The sequence below is a fragment of the Arachis ipaensis genome, chromosome B9, assembly GCF_059453495.1.
Source record: "Arachis ipaensis isolate K30076 ecotype BB chromosome B9, ASM5945349v1, whole genome shotgun sequence".
Classification (NCBI taxonomy): domain Eukaryota; kingdom Viridiplantae; phylum Streptophyta; class Magnoliopsida; order Fabales; family Fabaceae; genus Arachis; species Arachis ipaensis.
Window position 1 is genome coordinate 8,719,978 of NC_142444.1, and position 17,195 is coordinate 8,737,172.

Here is a 17,195-nt window from a genome sequence, read left to right on the forward strand (position 1 = left end):
ATTCGATTTATATAGAAATGCAAATTCGATTTATTTAATTTAATTTATTTTTGTATGTGGTATGATCGATTTGATTGAAAGAGCAACAATTTATAATTTTATCTAGCATCAATAAATGCAAATTATGATTTGATTCTTCTATAATTTTATCTAGCATCAATAAAATTCTACTATCATTGGTTTTAAAAAAAATAAAATCTAAAAGGATGGTTAAAAATAAATAAAGAGGAAAGATATAATTCTTCTATAATTGTATGCGTTTTTTTTTATTTGCGTTTTTATCACAATCCACAAGTTCTATGTTTTATAAATTAATGTTAATTCATATATAGTATATAAATAATTTAATTAAAATAAATAACAATTTATTTATTTTATTTTAGACTTTATAAATGAAAAGACTAATTCACTAATATAACGAATTATAATTAATGTAATATAATTAATTAAGTAATATAAATTATAATAAATTATATTAATATTTAAATATCTAATTAAATCAATTAGTTGATATAATTAAGTCAGTGCAATAAATTATATTGAATGAGTTAAAACAATTAAATCGGGAAACAGCATGCCACGTCAGTTTCATCATTAAGTGCAGACATCCAATTTTTATATAATAGAATAGATTGGCAAATCTCAGTCGTTATTCATTTGAGGATTTTAACTACTCACATGAATTATCTTTATTTTGTTAATTAAAAAATAATTTAAATATATAATTAATTAATAATAAATATATTTTTATATGAATGTTTAGGTAGGAATACTGTTATTGTTTTTGTTAAGTAGCATTGGTTAGCCAAATTCTTTTGTATTGAAGAACAAGTCAATAACACCTGTGCCTGCTCCTAACCTCAAAACCATGTCTTCTTCTTCTTCTTCTCCTTCTCCATTCTTCATATCCACTGAGACCTTATGCTCCATCCTCACCCACAAAACTCTCATAGATCACTTCCAATCAAATATCCCCAAAGCTTCAACCTTTCTCCAAACTCCAATCCGCCACCACTATTCAGTTTCCCCTTCTTCCTCTCTCCTCTTGATGCCATCTTGGTCCTCTTCTCCTTCTTATCTCCCTTACATTGGTGTCAAGCTTGTTACACACTTCCCTCAAAACTCTGCACTCAACTTGCCTGGTGTTCAGGGAAGCTATGTCCTCTTCAGTTCCACCAATGGCCAAACCCTAGCTTCCATGGACTCTACTGAACTCACCCTTTACAGAACCTCTTGTGTCTCTGGCTTGGCTTCCAAGTATTTGGCTAGAGATGACAGTGAGGTTCTTGTCATGGTTGGTGCTGGCGCCATGGCACCCCATTTGATCAGGGCTCATCTTTCAGCCAGGCCCAGTTTGAGGAGAGTCTTGATTTGGAATAGGACAGTTGAAAAGGCAAGAACTTTGGCACAGAAATTGAGAGAAAGTGGGGAATTTGAAGAAGGGTTGAGAATTGAGGGTTGTGAGGATTTGGACGAGGTTGTTGGATTTGGCGATATTGTGAGTTGTGCCACTAATTCCGAGGCACCCCTTGTGAAGGGTGAAAAGTTGAAGCTTGGTGCTCATTTGGATTTGGTGGGTTCATTCAAGCCTTCAATGATGGAATGTGATGATGAGGCAATTAGGAGGGGGACTGTGTTTGTGGATAATGAAGCTGCTTTGGTAGAAGCAGGGGAGCTTGTAGGTGCTTTTGAGAGAGGAGTGATTGGAAAAGATGAGATTGGAGGGGATTTGTTGCAACTTATTAGAGGAGACAAAATTGGGAGAACCAGTTTGGAGCAGATTACTGTGTTTAAGTCTGTTGGTTCTGCTGTTGTAGATATGCTTGCAGCACAATTTGTGTATGAGACTTATATCAGGAGCTAGGTATAATATTGAGTGTAGTTAAAGCCAAATAATTCAATATGTACAAGAGATCTATGTGCTTACTAAACTTTTATTCCGTGGCCGACTGATAATAGTTTCACATCTCAATAAGTTCAAGTTTCAAAATCTAGTCTGTTTTTTAGTACTTTTTGATTTATGAACTCTAAGTCTTGGCATGATTATACATAGACATCATAATGCAATACATGTAGTCAATTCATATGATTAGATTATGAATGTTTTCTAGATAATAAGAAAATTGTATCATGAGTCTCAGATGGTTCAATAGTTAGACAAAATGAGGATTGCAACAGAACAAGTTAATCTAAAGTTATGATTTAATAAAGTTATTATCATCACCTCATCATGTCTAATGCTTCTTTTAAACCTGTATTTGTGGGCAATATAGACTAATTACAAATAAGTGTGAGCAAAAAATGAAAAAATTGATATCAGAAAAGAATCAGCACAGGAAAGCAATTACTTTCAATTATAATTTAATGCAACAGGGTGGGCACATACATGATACATGCCTACTTTTCCTTTTTCTTTTACCTCTATGAACTATCATTGGCGAATGGCATACAACACTACTACACTAGTGATACAAAATTAAAAGGAATGCGACATTTTGAAGGTTTTAGTTTTAGCATTCATTTTGATGTGTCTGAGTCAATTTTTGTGGCTTCTGGTGACTTCCTGGAAATAGTATATCATTGAGTTGTCTCTCAGCACTGTACTCTGAAGTAGCCTGCACAAAAAATTTAATAACTATGAAGGGGAATACAGATATGTAGCCTTCATTTTAATCAATTTAATAGCGTGCAATAAAGCTAACTAATCACTTAAACCATAACAGTTTCCAAATTACTTAACCAAGGGTGCACTGGATCAAGCAATCTTTAGATGATTTTCTTGCTTAGCGTTATTGATGTTTAGATGTACAGTGGTTGGCATGAAGCATGATTAATATCCATTTATAACGACATATTAAAGAAATTGAAATTTGTTTCGGAAAAAAAAAAAGATAAAAATAAAAATTGATGTACCCTTTTCTTAAATGCAAATCTCAACGTTTGAACTTGCGTGCCTGAACAAACCCTTACGTCAAACCCAAGTGAGTCTACACAGATAAGTTGTGCCTCCTGTTATAAGTTGCAAGCGAATGTGATTAATCAATAGAAATAACCTATTAACACTATACATACTATACCTATTACATATGTTGTGCTGGAACAGAAGATTCTACTAATGGAGAATTTCACTTAAACCACATTAACAATATATATTTAGTAGTTTTAATAGTGTTTTGGATTATATCAACTCAATTTTTCGGTTTAGTGTAATGAGATAACTGCAAATATCATGCCTCACCCAACTATTTTCTCTAAAATGTATAACAACCAGTTATCTATGCATAGAAATAACTCTAGGTAATTTTTCCAACAGTTCATGTAATACCTCCACTTGAATAGCCTTGCATCTCCAACACAGAGATTTGAGGGCTTGTTCAGTCTTTTCTCCGCAAGCTTGCAGACACGATATGATTTTGGAAGCTGCATGTGCTATGGCATCAGGTTGAGCTTTCATGTAATCTTCTACTTCAAGAACAGTCTGCCACAATTATGAGCAAATCTTCCGTTAGTGCTTAAACAAACATTTCTAAGTAAAAAACTAGTACACATGTTGAAAGTGTTAAAACTTACTGGAACCCCGTGTGCTGTAAATAGTTGGATCTTAGTCATCTCCAGTTTGTAAAATGCAGTCTCGTTAATTGGAATATCTTCATTGTCATTCTTCTCCATCTGTGCTGCATCATGTTTAGGTGTTTCTAAATTGTGCACATGGTCACTGACCACATCAACGTTTTCTCCTTTACTTTTGATCCGTTCGCTCATGTCAGTATTACTGGTCTGAGTGGCAGATAGATGCTTCTGTATCATAGAATGTTCTTCAATAAAGGCGGGTCTTATAAGTCCTTGGATAGCTAGGCAAGCTGGAGGTTGCTCCATCCAATCAATTGGATCATCTGAAGCAATCTAATCCCAAAACATAAATGATTTGATTAGTGCCAACAACCCTAGGTATATTTGCAATTCAAAAGATTCTGCATATAATTGCCTAGAAGCCACATCACACTTGTTTCACTTTGTCATCTTAAACAAATATCATCAATAAACTCCATTAACATATCCTAACATTAATATTTACCTCAGCCAACGTTTTGGCAAAATGCATTGGATGTGAAAAACGCATAGTTTCCAGTTTTGCCCAGTCTGCAAGTGTCTCCTCATCAGAATCATCCTGTTCATCATCATCTGAATGAACAGATACCCATCCCTGTAAACATGATAATAGAATATAATGCATAATGTTTCCATCTGTAAAGTTTACAGCTCAGAAATGAATACAGTCCTCAGAATTATATTGAAAAGAAACAAATGAATTATACCGCATCATAATCATCATCGTCTTCATCTTCGTCTTCATCCTCATCCTCATCTTCATCCTCTTCATCATAGTCATCAACATCTTCATCACCTATTTCTTCAATCCCAAAGTTAATTTCTGAAGGATTTGATAAGTCCATCTCAGATATCATTTCCATGGTATCCACACCAACAATGACTTGCTACAATACAGTGTACAGACAGACAAGCCAAAACTGACTGTTATTACATTGGACGAGATGCAAGATTTGCAAACCACCACTGGAAACATGAGATTAGAAAGAAAAGATGATTGAAGTCATTACATAGAAGAGATGCAAGCTTTGCATAGAACAACTGGAATCATGAGATTAGAAAGAGAGATGATTGAAGATAAACTATGAATCCAGTTTCCAAATCTACAAAAGACATGAGAACTATTGATGTCTAATGGCAAGAAGAGTGTAGACATTCTGGATAAATTACGAAATAGAAAGCTGAACTGTCCCAAAAAAGCATATTATAGACAAGGCTTGGTGCTCTGTGCCTCTAGAGTACATTGACAACAGTACAAACAAAATAGTGAGAACATGAAATGATTGCTCAAGCCAAATATCCAATAGCACATCTGAATGTTCCCACTTCCTATTAGGTGACATGACAAGATATGAAGAGTGCACATACATAACACTAACTATTATGAAGAAGGCCAACCGGCATGAGTATATGCAAAAAAGAAATGGTAGGACAATATATGATTATAGAATGTTATAGATATGGCCATACCACATAGTTTTCTTCTGAAGTAAGGGATTGCAAAATATCTTCACCAGTTTTCATTTGAAAGTATATATCTGCAATGCACATGTAACTTAATTTGGTGGATGAAACTTCGTACACACAAGAAAATTTATTCATTTGATAAATATTTTCACTCACTTCCACGTTCATCAGTCAAATATGGCACATCTGGCCAAACAACATTTTCATGGTCTTCACCATTGATCAGAACCGAGAACACAAGTGTTGCTTTGCTGTTGACCTGAAAAAGATATACCACATTCATCGATGCATTGGTGGTTAACAGGATGCGAATGAAAAACTACTGAGTAGCTGCTTGATAAAGGTCTTGCCACAATTTCAGCATTTAAGTACATGAGTTGAGCTTAGGATTGATTATATTATACTACATTAAGATAAAAGACCTAAGGTACATAATTTATTAAGGTTTGTTCCAAGTGAGTACAGATGATTGACTTTTTTCAAAGATGAATATTAATTAGATGGAATATCTGCTGATTGAATGAGAAGATAATGAAGTTAGTCATCTAACTTCAATGAATTTATTAAAGAAACTTCGTGAATTTTACATTGGTATTTTGATTGATGTACCATTTGTCTATATCACTAAATTCCCTTTATATAAAAAAAATCTTATTTTGTATTTTTCTTTCTTCTTATGTCGAAAGGGGTTACTTCATTGATCGGCAACATGAATACTAATTAATAGTTTTCTTTTTATGAAATTAATACCTCTATAATTGTTCTACTTGTTTCTGCTGATGTAGGCCTAGCATCTCCACTATTCTCTGGCTGTGCAAATTCCTCAAATGGATGGTATGATGACTTCACGTTTTTCTTTATAGGATCTGGAGCTGAGCCTAGATACTCCGTTGATGCACGAATACTATTCTTTACAGGCACAAGTTTGTTCCTTCTTGTGAAGTGAATGCCACTGCACTTCTGACATTTTTCCCTGTGCATTTATTTTCGTCTATTATATATTTCCTAATTTAGCATCTACTACTGTCATTTAGGCAAGCTAAGCTCTATCAAGAAATTTCAATGAATGATTACATATTAAAAATACACATTCTAGAAACGTATTTCAGGTTAGGGAGAAAAAAGAGGGTTTTGAAATTATGCTGCTTTTAACAAGTGTACAAATCTAGAATTTAATTCTCAAATCTCACAGGTCTCTCTTTCATTCAGCTCTATTGGCTGTGGCAAGAATGGAAATCCTAACTAGTGTCACATTTAGGGTAGGCTTTGATACCATTTCCATGGTCAACTCTCCTAAAATGGATCAAGCCGTTTGATGGCAGCTTTACAATAGACCCTAAAAAATACCATAGGGCACCATCTAATCCATTTGAAAATCTGTGCAAGATTTTATTTCCCAAATCATGCATTTAATTCCATACCACTTGTTTGTCATAGGGCCCTATGCCTCTGCTATGTTAAACAAAAGAAACCAATAAATATGCTACATAAGACCCATGGATTTGCATTGAATTAGGCATTGGAGCATAGTATTATGAGTTATGAACCCTAATGTTCCTCACTATTGCCATTGGATGAATGTATGAAAGAGAGAGAATAGCATAATAACAAAAAACAAAAAAAAACAAAATGTTGTATTCATTCTCTTCCAACAAACATTGACACTCTCAATCTCTCATTTCAATAACAAAGTGAGAAGAATGATAATTCACAATTCACAAGTCAGAATGTATGATTAATATACCAGAGCATATGATGAGCACAGTTGGAGTTGTAAGGGTGGAGCTTGCATGAAGCTGCAATATGGACAACCCTCTTATCTGCAACAGCAATGCACCATTAGTCTTCTATTATTCAACCAACATTTTCAGTGAACCATTATTGTTTCTGTTTGTAGCAAACGGCAAACCACACAAATGCTGTTTTTCTTCTTAACATTGAAAACAAGAGAAGAAAAGTATATAAAAATCTCCTTGAGGAATTTCAACAAACAGTAAGAGGGTGGTTTAGAAAGTACGGAGGATGGCGGGGAAGCAGGCGGCCACGGTGGTCTCAAGAAACATCGTCGTTAGTGCAGTTTCAAGTTTTGCTCTCTGATAGAAGAAAAGTACTACCTACCTATGGAAAAAGAACAACAACATCATCGTCATCATTTTGAAGATGAGGTTCTCTTTTTTGTGATTGGCTTCTTCCTTCTTGCTTCGGTATTTTGTATTTTGATCAGATACGGCACCTACATAGTTATTTCTGTACACCCGCACATCTCGCATACTCTCATTGGCTGCCTGTTGAATCCTGGTCAAGTAAAACGATGTCGTTTCGTACCAGCAGACTAGCAGAGCCAGTAACAGGTTCTACGGGTGAGCACGGATCGATTTGGTTCGGGTTTATGGTAAAATTAGAATTGAATCGATCAAAATATAATTGGTTCGGTTTGGTTCGGATTTGCATTTTTTTATACATGTATCCGAACCAAACCAAACCGATTAAGAACGGATTGGTTCGGTTCGGGTAATTGGATACCCGATAACTTTGAAATTCATAAAAAAAAAAAACCAAATTTTTATCTTAAAAATTCAACAAGTACAATAAACATGTAACATCAATAGAAATAATCCAAACATGTTTGATGAGTTTGGAAAACTCTAAATTAATATTTGTGATGACTAAACATTATTAATTGCAAAATTAATTTTGGATTAAATGTTGATTAAAATAATTTTGCAATGCAGGTTTATATTGGGCCAGAAATAAAAGAAAATGTTGCAAGCCCAATAGGCTTAAAACTATTCAGCCTTGGTGTTAAACTATTGTGATCATTATGGCTGAAGCAATTTATGATAAATTGGGCCAGAACTCAAACATTACCATAAGCCCAATTGGTTTGGCTAAATCAAAATATTATTGGGCCAGATTAAATGTTGTTGCTACCAAGCCCAATTTTAATTTTGATGAATGCCTCTCATGCTTGTTTGGTCCGAAACCAAAATGAGAAAGAAAGCAAAGTTACTTCATGTTTCCAACGGATTCCATTTATCATTATGGGATGGATCTCAAAATCTAATTTGCTAGCATTGGAAACATAAATGTGAGAGAGAGAAATTGATTTAATGGCTTCAGTAGCTTTACACGCTACCTTATGCAAGGAAGTTGAACTTTAATTTTACTTTATCATTACCCATTAGCTAGTGTTTAAATTTCTCTCTCCTCTCTTTCATCTTTGCTTCCTGTTTTGGTCTTTACACAGCAAACCATGGAAGCTCTTGCAACATATCAAGATGAAGCTATGAGCAAGCTAAAGACCATCTCAATGATGGCAAGAAAACATAAAAAAAAAAAAAAAAAAAAGTATGCTGTGGCTGAGATCTTCGACCATGAATGGTAAGATATGGTGACAAGATCTTGGCTTCTTCATACCAAAAAGGGTTGAAGAAGATTTCGGCCAGCAAGAAAGAGATTCTTGGAGGCATGGCTTGTCTTTGATTCTGCTCAACCACCACAGGAAGTAGCTAGAGTGACGAAGTGATGGTAGAGGCAAAGATTGAAGCAGATGAAGTCATCATCATCATGAAGCATCAAGGACCAGAAATCCATCTTGGAGAGCAAGCCAAGGATGGAGAGCTCGGATTGATGAAGGGTGATGACCAAGGAAGGACTAGAGGTACTTGCATGTTGGGTTTTGCATAGTTATCTCTTCTCTCTCTATGTGGCCGAACCGGTTCTGTTTCTTGGAGAAGAAGAAGTTGGCTTGGGTTTTTTACTTCAAGTGTGGAGGCTTCTCTCTTCTATAAAAAGAGTGAACAGCCACTGTTTGGAGCAAGGAGTTAGAAGTAAGCAGTGAGAGTGCAAGGCACAGAATTCTCAGAGCTACCTAAGCTTACAGATTTTCTTCTCCTTCAATGTATTCTGTTTAGTATTTTTCTGTTTAATTTTGTCATGTCTTGAGTCTCATGGAAAAAGGCAAACAGTGATGTTTGTATGAAAAAGCCATAGAGCGGAAAAAGGCAGAGAGTGCAAAATTAAAAGAAAAAAGCCATAGATGTTCTTAGAGTTCCTTTGTTCATCTATGTTGTGTTTCATGATTCTGTGGGAATCCCCTTGTAAATTGGGTTAGCACTTTACAGTTTGTAATCAGGATTGATTATAGTGAAATTCCATCATTGTTGTGATGGAGACTAGATGTAGGCTGCATAACACTTAGCAGCTGAACCAGGATATATCTAGGTGTAATCTTCTCTCTCTACTACTCCATTTCTGTTTCTACTGCACAGGAGCTAAAACCAGAAATAGCTTGTGCCAAGTGACGAGACAAAAATAAAAAGTCTCGTGGCTAGGGACGAGATAAAAACACAAAAGTCTCCTCAAAGACCAAAAAGCGTAATCAAGCCAAAAAGGGGGCTAAGATTCAACCCCCCCTTCTCTTAGCCACTGAAACCATCAATTGGTATCAGAGCTTGGTCTCAAAGAGATCAAGCTTTGCAGCTTGGAGAAAAGATCCAGATGGCAGAAAGCAGCGGCTCTAATGTGGTGTCCTACAATCTGACCGAAGGACAATCAAGCAATAGACCTCCTCTTTTCAAATGGGAAAAATTATACCTATTAGAAGGAGAGGATGAAGATATTTGTGCAAGCAGTGGATTACAGACTGTGGAAGATCATCCTGGAAGGGCCTCAATATCCAACTGTTACAAGTGCCGAAGGAGTTGTTTCTCTTAAACCTGAAGCAAGTTGGACGGATGAAGATAGAAAAAAGGTGGAGCTCAACGCCAAGGCCATCAATCTGCTCAACTGTGCTATCAGTTTTGAGGAGTACCGACGGGTATCATGTTGCACAACAGCAAAGGAAATCTGGGATAAACTCCTAGTTACTCATGAAGGAACAACCATTGTGAAAAAGACCAGGATTGATATGTTAAACAGAGAGTATGAAATATTTGCAATGAAGGAAGGAGAATCCATTGATGAGATGTTTGAACGCTTCAACACCATCATTGTTGGCTTGGATGCTATGGGAATCAAGTATCCTGAATCTGTGCTAGTGAGAGGAGTGTTGAGATGTCTCACAAAAGAGTGGGAAACAAAAGCTTTAATTATCTCTGAGAGTAGTGGTCTTGACTCTATGACTTATGATGATTTGAGAGGGAATTTACTTGCTTTTGAAAACACCTACTTGAAAAAAGATTCAAAAAAGAAAGGAATAGCTTTTTCTTCTGTCACTAACCCTCTGGATGATGAATCCAGTGATAACTCATCTGAAAATGAATTTGTGTTGTTTGCAAAAAAATTCAGGAAAATGGTGAAGCTCAAAGGCAAAGGTGGCAGCTCAAGGAAAATGAAGAAAGATCTTAGCAAAGTAACTTGTTACAACTACAAGGAAATGGAGCATTTCAAATCTGATTGTCCCAAGTTGAAGAAGGAAGAAAAGCCAAAAAGAGGAAAGAAGAAGGGACTGATGGCTTCATGGGAAGATTTGGAAAATGACTCGGATGATGATGATGAGGAATCCGAGACCAAGTCACAACCTTGTCTCATGGCAGATCACATAAATCAGGTAGTCTTTCATAATCCTAACACTGAAGATCTTCATCTTATGATAGACCACCTTTCTGAAAAAATAAGATGCTTTCTGCTGGAAAATCAAGAACTTGAACAACAAATCACCATTCTTAAAGCTGAAAACAGTTTTCTTAAAGAAAAAGTAAGGGAGGCCGAAACTGTTTGTGATCTTGTTGAAGAAAATAAGCAGTTAAAAGCCCAAATTAAGAGCTGTGGAAGTGATCATTCCGTTCTTGCATATGTAGATTGTTTTAAAAGAAATGAAGAGTTGCTTAAAGAGGTTAAAAGGCTTAAGGAAAACTTAGCCAAATTCACCCAAATTTCTGAAAATCTGAATCAAATCTTGGCTAGTCAAAAACCTCTTTATGACAAGGCTGGGTTGGGGTTTTATAAATCTGCTGAAAAATCTCATTTTGAAAACTTTGCATCATCTTCTAATGATACAAGATTTCAAGACCCCACCTACTTTAACAAAACAGCAAAATTTTGTAGATTATGCAATCGAAATGGACACTTTCCTATTCAATGTTTCTTTGGTGAAAGAATGATTGGTGATAAAGTTTGTAAAGTTATTTTTTATTATAATGGCTTAGGGCATAAGAGATGGTTTAACGTGAAAGGATCCAAGAAAATTTGGATACCTAAGGTCACTTGAGCTTATTTTGTAGGTGTGCCTAGTATCCAAACGAAAAGAAAGTATGTGGTATATGGACAGCTGATGCTCTAGGCATATAACCGGAAAGACAACCTTCTTCATAAAGCTTGATGAATATGATGGAGGACTTGTCACTTTTGGTGATGATGCGAAAGGAAAAATAGTGGCTGTTGGGAAAGTTGGTAAAAACTTTTCTTCTTGTATAAATGATGTTCTTCTTGTGAATGGTTTGAAACATAATTTACTTAGTGTTAGTCAATTGTGTGATTTAGGCTTTGAGGTTATTTTTAGGAAGTTTGTTGGTCTAGTTGTTTGTGAGAAAACTGGGGATATTTTATTTGAAGCTAAAAGATGCAATAATGTGTATGGATTGACTCTTGAGGACCTAAAAGAACAAAATGTGACATGCTTTACATCCCTTGAATCTGAAAAATGGCTATGGCATAGAAAGTTGGGTAATGCAAGCATGTACCAAATTTCTAAGCTAGTTAAGAAAAATCTGGTTAGAGGAATTCCAAAAATTAAATTTGATAAGGATCTTACTTGTGATGCTTGCCAATTGGGCAAACAAGTAAAATCCTCTTTTAAACCTAAAGATGGAATCTCAACCAAAAGGCCATTAGAGATATTACATATTGATCTTTTTGGACCAACAAGAACTCAAAGTTTGGGAGGTAAACATTATGGTCTTGTGGTAATAGATGATTACTCTAGATTTGGTTGGGCACTTTTCCTTGCTCATAAGAATGATGCCTTTTATGCCTTCTCCACCCTTTGTAAGAAAATTCAAAATAAAAAGGATTTAAAAATTGCCCATTTGAGAAGTGATCATGGAAGAGAATTTGAAAACCAAGATTTTGAAAAATTCTGTGATGACTTAGGAATTTCTCATAACTTTTCATGCCCTAGAACTCCCCAACAAAATGGGGTGGTTGAAAGAAGGAATAGAAGCCTTCAAGAGATGACTAGGGCTATGCTTTGTGAGGATGAGATTCCTAAATTTTTATGGGCTGAAGCTGTGAATACAGCTTGTTACATTTTGAATAGAACAATCATTAGAAAAGGGTTAAAGAAAACTCCTTATGAGCTATGGAAGGGAACCCCTCCAAATCTTAAGTATTTTCATGTTTTTGGATGCAAATGCTTTGTGCTTAATAATAAAGAAAACCTTGGAAAGTTTGATCCAAAATCTTATGAAGGAATATTTGTTGGATATTCCACCACAAGCAAGGCCTATAGAGTTTATCTCAAAGAGAATAGAACCATAGAGGAATTCATACATGTTACTTTTTGTGATACTAACTTATTTTCCAGTATTGTAAAGGATAATGATTCAGATTGTGAAGAGGCTGGAACAAGTAAAGAAAATCCCAAATCTGTGCAAAATGAAGAATCTGTCAGCCCGGTTTTGCCTCGTCAGATTGGAGGAGACATTTCCATTTTGTCTCCTGAGCAGGCACGAGAAACTGAAACAGTAAGACCACCAGAAGTTCATCAAAACTCAACACCTGTCCGAAAGCCTAGAGAATGGAAGTCCATGAGGGGTTATCCTCATGACTTCATCATTGGTGATCCCTCTCAAGGTGTAACAACAAGATCCTCCACCAAAAGGCAAACCGAACCTAGCAATCTTGCTCTCTTGTCACAAATGGAGCCCAACAATGTCAAACAAGCTCTTGAAGACCCATCATGGGTTAAAGCAATGCAAGAAGAACTTGCTCAATTTGACAAGAATGAGGTTTGGACACTAGTACCCCATCCAGACGGTAAGAAAGTAACGGGTACTAAATGGGTATTTAAAAATAAACTTGGTGAAGATGGACAAGTTGTTCGTAACAAGGCTAGATTAGTGGCACAATGTTACGATCAAGAAGAGGGAATAGATTTTGGTGAGTCTTTTGCTCCGGTAGCTAGAATGGAAGCAATTAGATTGCTTCTTGCCTATGCTGCCCATAAGGGTTTCAAAATGTTTCAAATGGATGTTAAATGTACTTTTCTTAATGGCTTTATTGATAGAGAAGTGTATGTGGCACAACCCCCCGGTTTTGAGGATAAAAAGTTTCTAAATCATGTTTTCAAACTAACTAAGGCTCTTTATGGTCTTAGACAAGCTCCAAGAGCTTGGTATGAAAGGCTTAGTGCCTTCTTGTTGGAAAATCATTTTCAAAGGGGTACCACCGACACTACTTTATTTATTAAAGTATCTAATGATGATATACTCCTTGTTCAAATTTATGTTGATGACATTGTATTTGGATCGGCCAATGTATCCTTGTGTGAAGAGTTTGGAAAACTTATGACTAGTGAGTTTGAAATGAGTTTAATGGGAGAGCTAACTTTCTTTCTTGGCCTCCAAATCAAACAAACTACTAGTGGTACTTTTATTCACCAAGGAAAGTATGCAAAAGAACTTATCAAAAAGTTTGGCCTAGAAAATTCCAAATCAATAGGTACACCAATGCATCCTAACACAAAACTTGAAAAGGATGATGATGGCCAAGATGTAGATGAAACAAGGTATAGAGGAATGATAGGTTCACTCATGTACCTTACCTCCTCTAGACCGGATATTGTCCAAAGTGTGGGTGTATGTTCAAGGTTTCAATCTCACCCAAAAGAATCCCATTTTACGGCTGTTAAACGCATCATTAGATACATTAAGGGAACTTGTAATTATGGGTTATGGTATCCTAAATTTGACGATTTTTGTGCAGTAGGGTTTTGTGATGCAAATTATGCGGGAGATAGAGTGGATAGACGAAGCACATCAGGCATGTGTTGCTTCCTTGGAAGCTCACTCAACATGTAGTCAAGCAAGAAGCAAGCCACAGTGGCTTTATCCACAGCTGAAGCAGAATACATTTCCACATCTGCATGTTGCTCTCAATTAATTTGGTTAAAAACCCAATTGGAAGATTACAAATTAAAGATCAATAGTATACCCTTATTTTGTGATAATATAAGTGCTATAAATATTTTAAAAAATCATGTTCTGCACTCAAGAACCAAGCACATTGAGATAAAATATCATTTCATTAGAGAACATGTGCAAAAGGGTACTATTGATATTTAATTTGTAAAATCTGAAGACCAAATTGCTGATATTTTTATAAAACCCTCTGTGAAGACAGATTCTGTACCTTGAGGAAAAGTTTGGGAATGTTTGATTTAAGTTTCATTGATAATTTGTGACAAGTTGATTCTGTTCAGTTTTGTCTCGTAGGTTTGGACAAGATAAAAATACGGGCATGACGATGGAAGAGCTATGATCAAGGGGGAGGCAATGCAGAATTCAATTTTTATGGGCCCCACCTAATAGTTTTTGACCCCACCATGACAGTTTAGTTAGTTTCTCATTCTTTTGAAAAATATAATCACAAAATCTCTTGGTTGTCTTTTCAAATCTTGTTGGAAGAAGCATGTTGTCAAATCAAATCTTTCCTTCCAACTAATCACTTGATTCAAGGAAACTCCCTTTTTCAATTTTTGAAACACCCTTTGGTTAATAATGGTGCGGTATTTGTAACCCACTAACTTACCGGTAAGTGCACCGGGTCGTACCAAGTAATACCTTACGTGAGTAAGGGTCGATCCCACGAGGATTGATGGATTAAGCAACAATAGTGTTTGATAGGATTAGTTAGACAAACAGAAAATAGTGTTGAGATGCAATATAAAAGACATTAAACAATATAAAGAATATTGAAGAAAGGCAAGTAAATACTTTGGGAAGAAAATATGGAGAAGATAGTTAAGGTTTCAGAGTTATCTATTTTTCCGGATTAACTTTTCTTACTAACTAATTTAATTATGCAGGATTTAATTTATGGCAAATTATATGTGACTAGACCCTAATTCCTTAGACCTTCCTAGTCTCCTCTAAAATTCATCAACAGCCAATTCCTTGGTCAATTAATTCCAATTAGAGGGTGATAATCAAATTCCAGTTTATATGCCACAAAAACTCTAATTACCTAAAAATAAAAGGATTATATGTCACGTATCCTGTTAAATCCAGATAATTAAAATTTAGGAGAATATATTTTCAAGCTGTTGTTCAAGTAAAGAGCTTTTCCAAGTTTTACAAGAACTCAAATAGAAAGAGGGTCATACTTCCGTTCCACCCAAATTCATAAAATAAAGAGCGAAAACAATTCTTAAATATAAATCCATACATAAATTAAAATAGAAAAAGTAATAAAATCAATCCATACAAATAGACAGAGCTCCTAATATTAACAGTGGAGGATTAGTTGCTCATGGTAGAATGTTATGGAATACGGAATGTAAATTTGTATAGAATTCCCTAATGGAATCCCCCTAATGGTACTGTCTACTAGGAGAGAAGTCTCCCCTTTTTATAACTAATCCTAATTAATTTAAAATCTAAAATTTAAAATTAAGATAATATCTTTTCCTAGAATTCAAATTTGAATTTAAATTTGAATTAATTTAAATAATCAAATCTTTAATGAATGGATGGGGACCACTTGATTTGTCCATTCTGCAGCTTCTAATCTATATTTTCTGGGTTGGAAACTGAGTCAAAACAACCCAGAAATTGCCCCCAGCGTTTTCTGTCAATTCTGCAGATCGCTCATGTGATGCGTCCGCGTCGTCCACGCGTTCGCGTCATTTATGCAGATTCCAGTCCACGCGTTCGCGTCAGGCACGCGATCGCGTCATTGCGATTTCCTCCATTCCGCGCGGTCGCGTGAGCCATGCATCCGCGTCGGTATTCGCTGGTCATCTCCTTGGCTTCTTCTCTTTCTCTGCAGAAACTTCATCAAATCCATCCGAATGCTACCTAAATTAAATAAAATTGCATAAAACTAAAAATAGCATCCATAGTGGCTAAAATATAATTAATTCTTAATTAAACTCAACAAATTAGATGTAAATTCACTAGGAAAAGATAGGAAAGATGCTCACGCATCACAACACCAAACTTAAACTGTTGCTTGTCCTCAAGCAACCAAAACTAATATAAGCTTAGGATGTGAATTTGCATGAGTGAGAGTTCGATTAAGCCCATGTCTTCTCTTATAGTGGAGTTTACAACTGCAATCCTGAACAGTTTTGGCATCTCACTTTATCCTTTGAAGTTCAGAATGATTGGCATCCATAGGAACTCAGAATTCAGATAGTGTTATTGATTCTCCTAGTTCAGCATGTTGATTCTTGAACACAGCTACTTTATGAGTCTTGGCCGTGACCCTAAGCATTTTGTTTTCCAGTATTACCACCGGATACATAAATGCCACAGACACATAACTGAGTGAACCTTTTCAGATTGTGACTCAGCTTTGCTAGAGTCCTCAGTTAGAGGTGCCCAGAGTTCTTAAGCACACTCTTTTTGCTTTGGATCACGACTTTAACCGCTCAGTCTCAAGCTTTTCACTTGACACCTTCACGCCACAAGCACATGGTTAGGGACAGCTTGATTTAGCCGCTTAGGCCAGGATTTTATTTCTTTGGCCCTCCTATCCATTAATGCTCAAAGCTTTGGATCCTTTCTACCCTTTGCCTTTTTGTTTAAAGGGTTATTGGTTTTTTTTTTCTGCTTGCTTTTTCTTCTTTTTTTTTCTGCAAGCTTTGTGTTTTTTCACTACTTTTTCTTGCTTCAAGAATTAATTTTATGATTTTTCAGATTATCAATAACATTTCTCTTTTTTCATCATTCTTTCAAGAGCCAACAATTTTAACATTCTTAAACTTCACTATTAAAAATATGTACTGTTTATGTCATGCATTCAGAATCACAGAAAATACCACCACATTTAAGTAAATAAGACCATTCTTCAATATAGACCCACTTTCTCATGCAATATATCACTCCTGTATTTTTTTATTTGAATTTAAGCTCAGTGAGTAATACATGAGACGTCTTTTCAGAATTAAAGCAATA

The 17,195-nt window shown here is 35.6% G+C and overlaps 2 protein-coding genes across 2 annotated transcripts; one reads left to right on the forward strand and one right to left on the reverse strand.

Annotated features, from left to right (window-relative positions):
* Positions 1-768: 768 nt before the first annotated feature.
* On the forward strand, positions 769-1,941 carry LOC107618214 (NAD(P)-binding Rossmann-fold superfamily protein). Its single transcript, XM_016320212.3, has one exon. The coding sequence runs from the start codon at positions 869-871 to the stop codon at positions 1,862-1,864; it is 996 nt and encodes a 331-aa protein (XP_016175698.1). The 5' UTR covers positions 769-868; the 3' UTR covers positions 1,865-1,941.
* Positions 1,942-2,325: 384 nt separating this feature from the next.
* Positions 2,326-7,282, reverse strand: LOC107618212 (uncharacterized protein At3g49140). The gene is made up of 11 exons (XM_016320211.3): positions 7,094-7,282; positions 6,821-6,896; positions 5,827-6,049; positions 5,233-5,335; positions 5,080-5,147; positions 4,317-4,496; positions 4,076-4,204; positions 3,571-3,903; positions 3,326-3,478; positions 2,914-3,009; positions 2,326-2,615 (listed from the first exon to the last, which is right to left on the reverse strand). The coding sequence occupies exons 1-11, from the start codon at positions 7,137-7,139 to the stop codon at positions 2,511-2,513; spliced, it is 1,512 nt and encodes a 503-aa protein (XP_016175697.1). The 5' UTR covers positions 7,140-7,282; the 3' UTR covers positions 2,326-2,510.
* Between the last annotated feature and the right edge of the window lie 9,913 nt (positions 7,283-17,195).

What these genes read in the sequence shown, in the direction of transcription:
- LOC107618214 (XM_016320212.3), top strand. Translation starts at nt 869, where the DNA reads ATGTCTTCTTCTTCTTCTTCTCCTTCTCCATTCTTCATATCCACTGAG.
- LOC107618212 (XM_016320211.3), bottom strand. Translation starts at nt 7,139, where the DNA reads ATGTTTCTTGAGACCACCGTGGCCGCCTGCTTCCCCGCCATCCTCC. An exon ending in TTGCCAAAACGTTGGCTGAG is followed by an intron (nt 3,904 to 4,075) that starts GTAAATATTAAT and finishes TTTTGGGATTAG; the next exon opens with ATTGCTTCAGATGATCCAAT. An exon ending in GATTTGCATTTAAGAAAAGG is followed by an intron (nt 2,616 to 2,913) that starts GTACATCAATTT and finishes TTTTTTGTGCAG; the next exon opens with GCTACTTCAGAGTACAGTGC.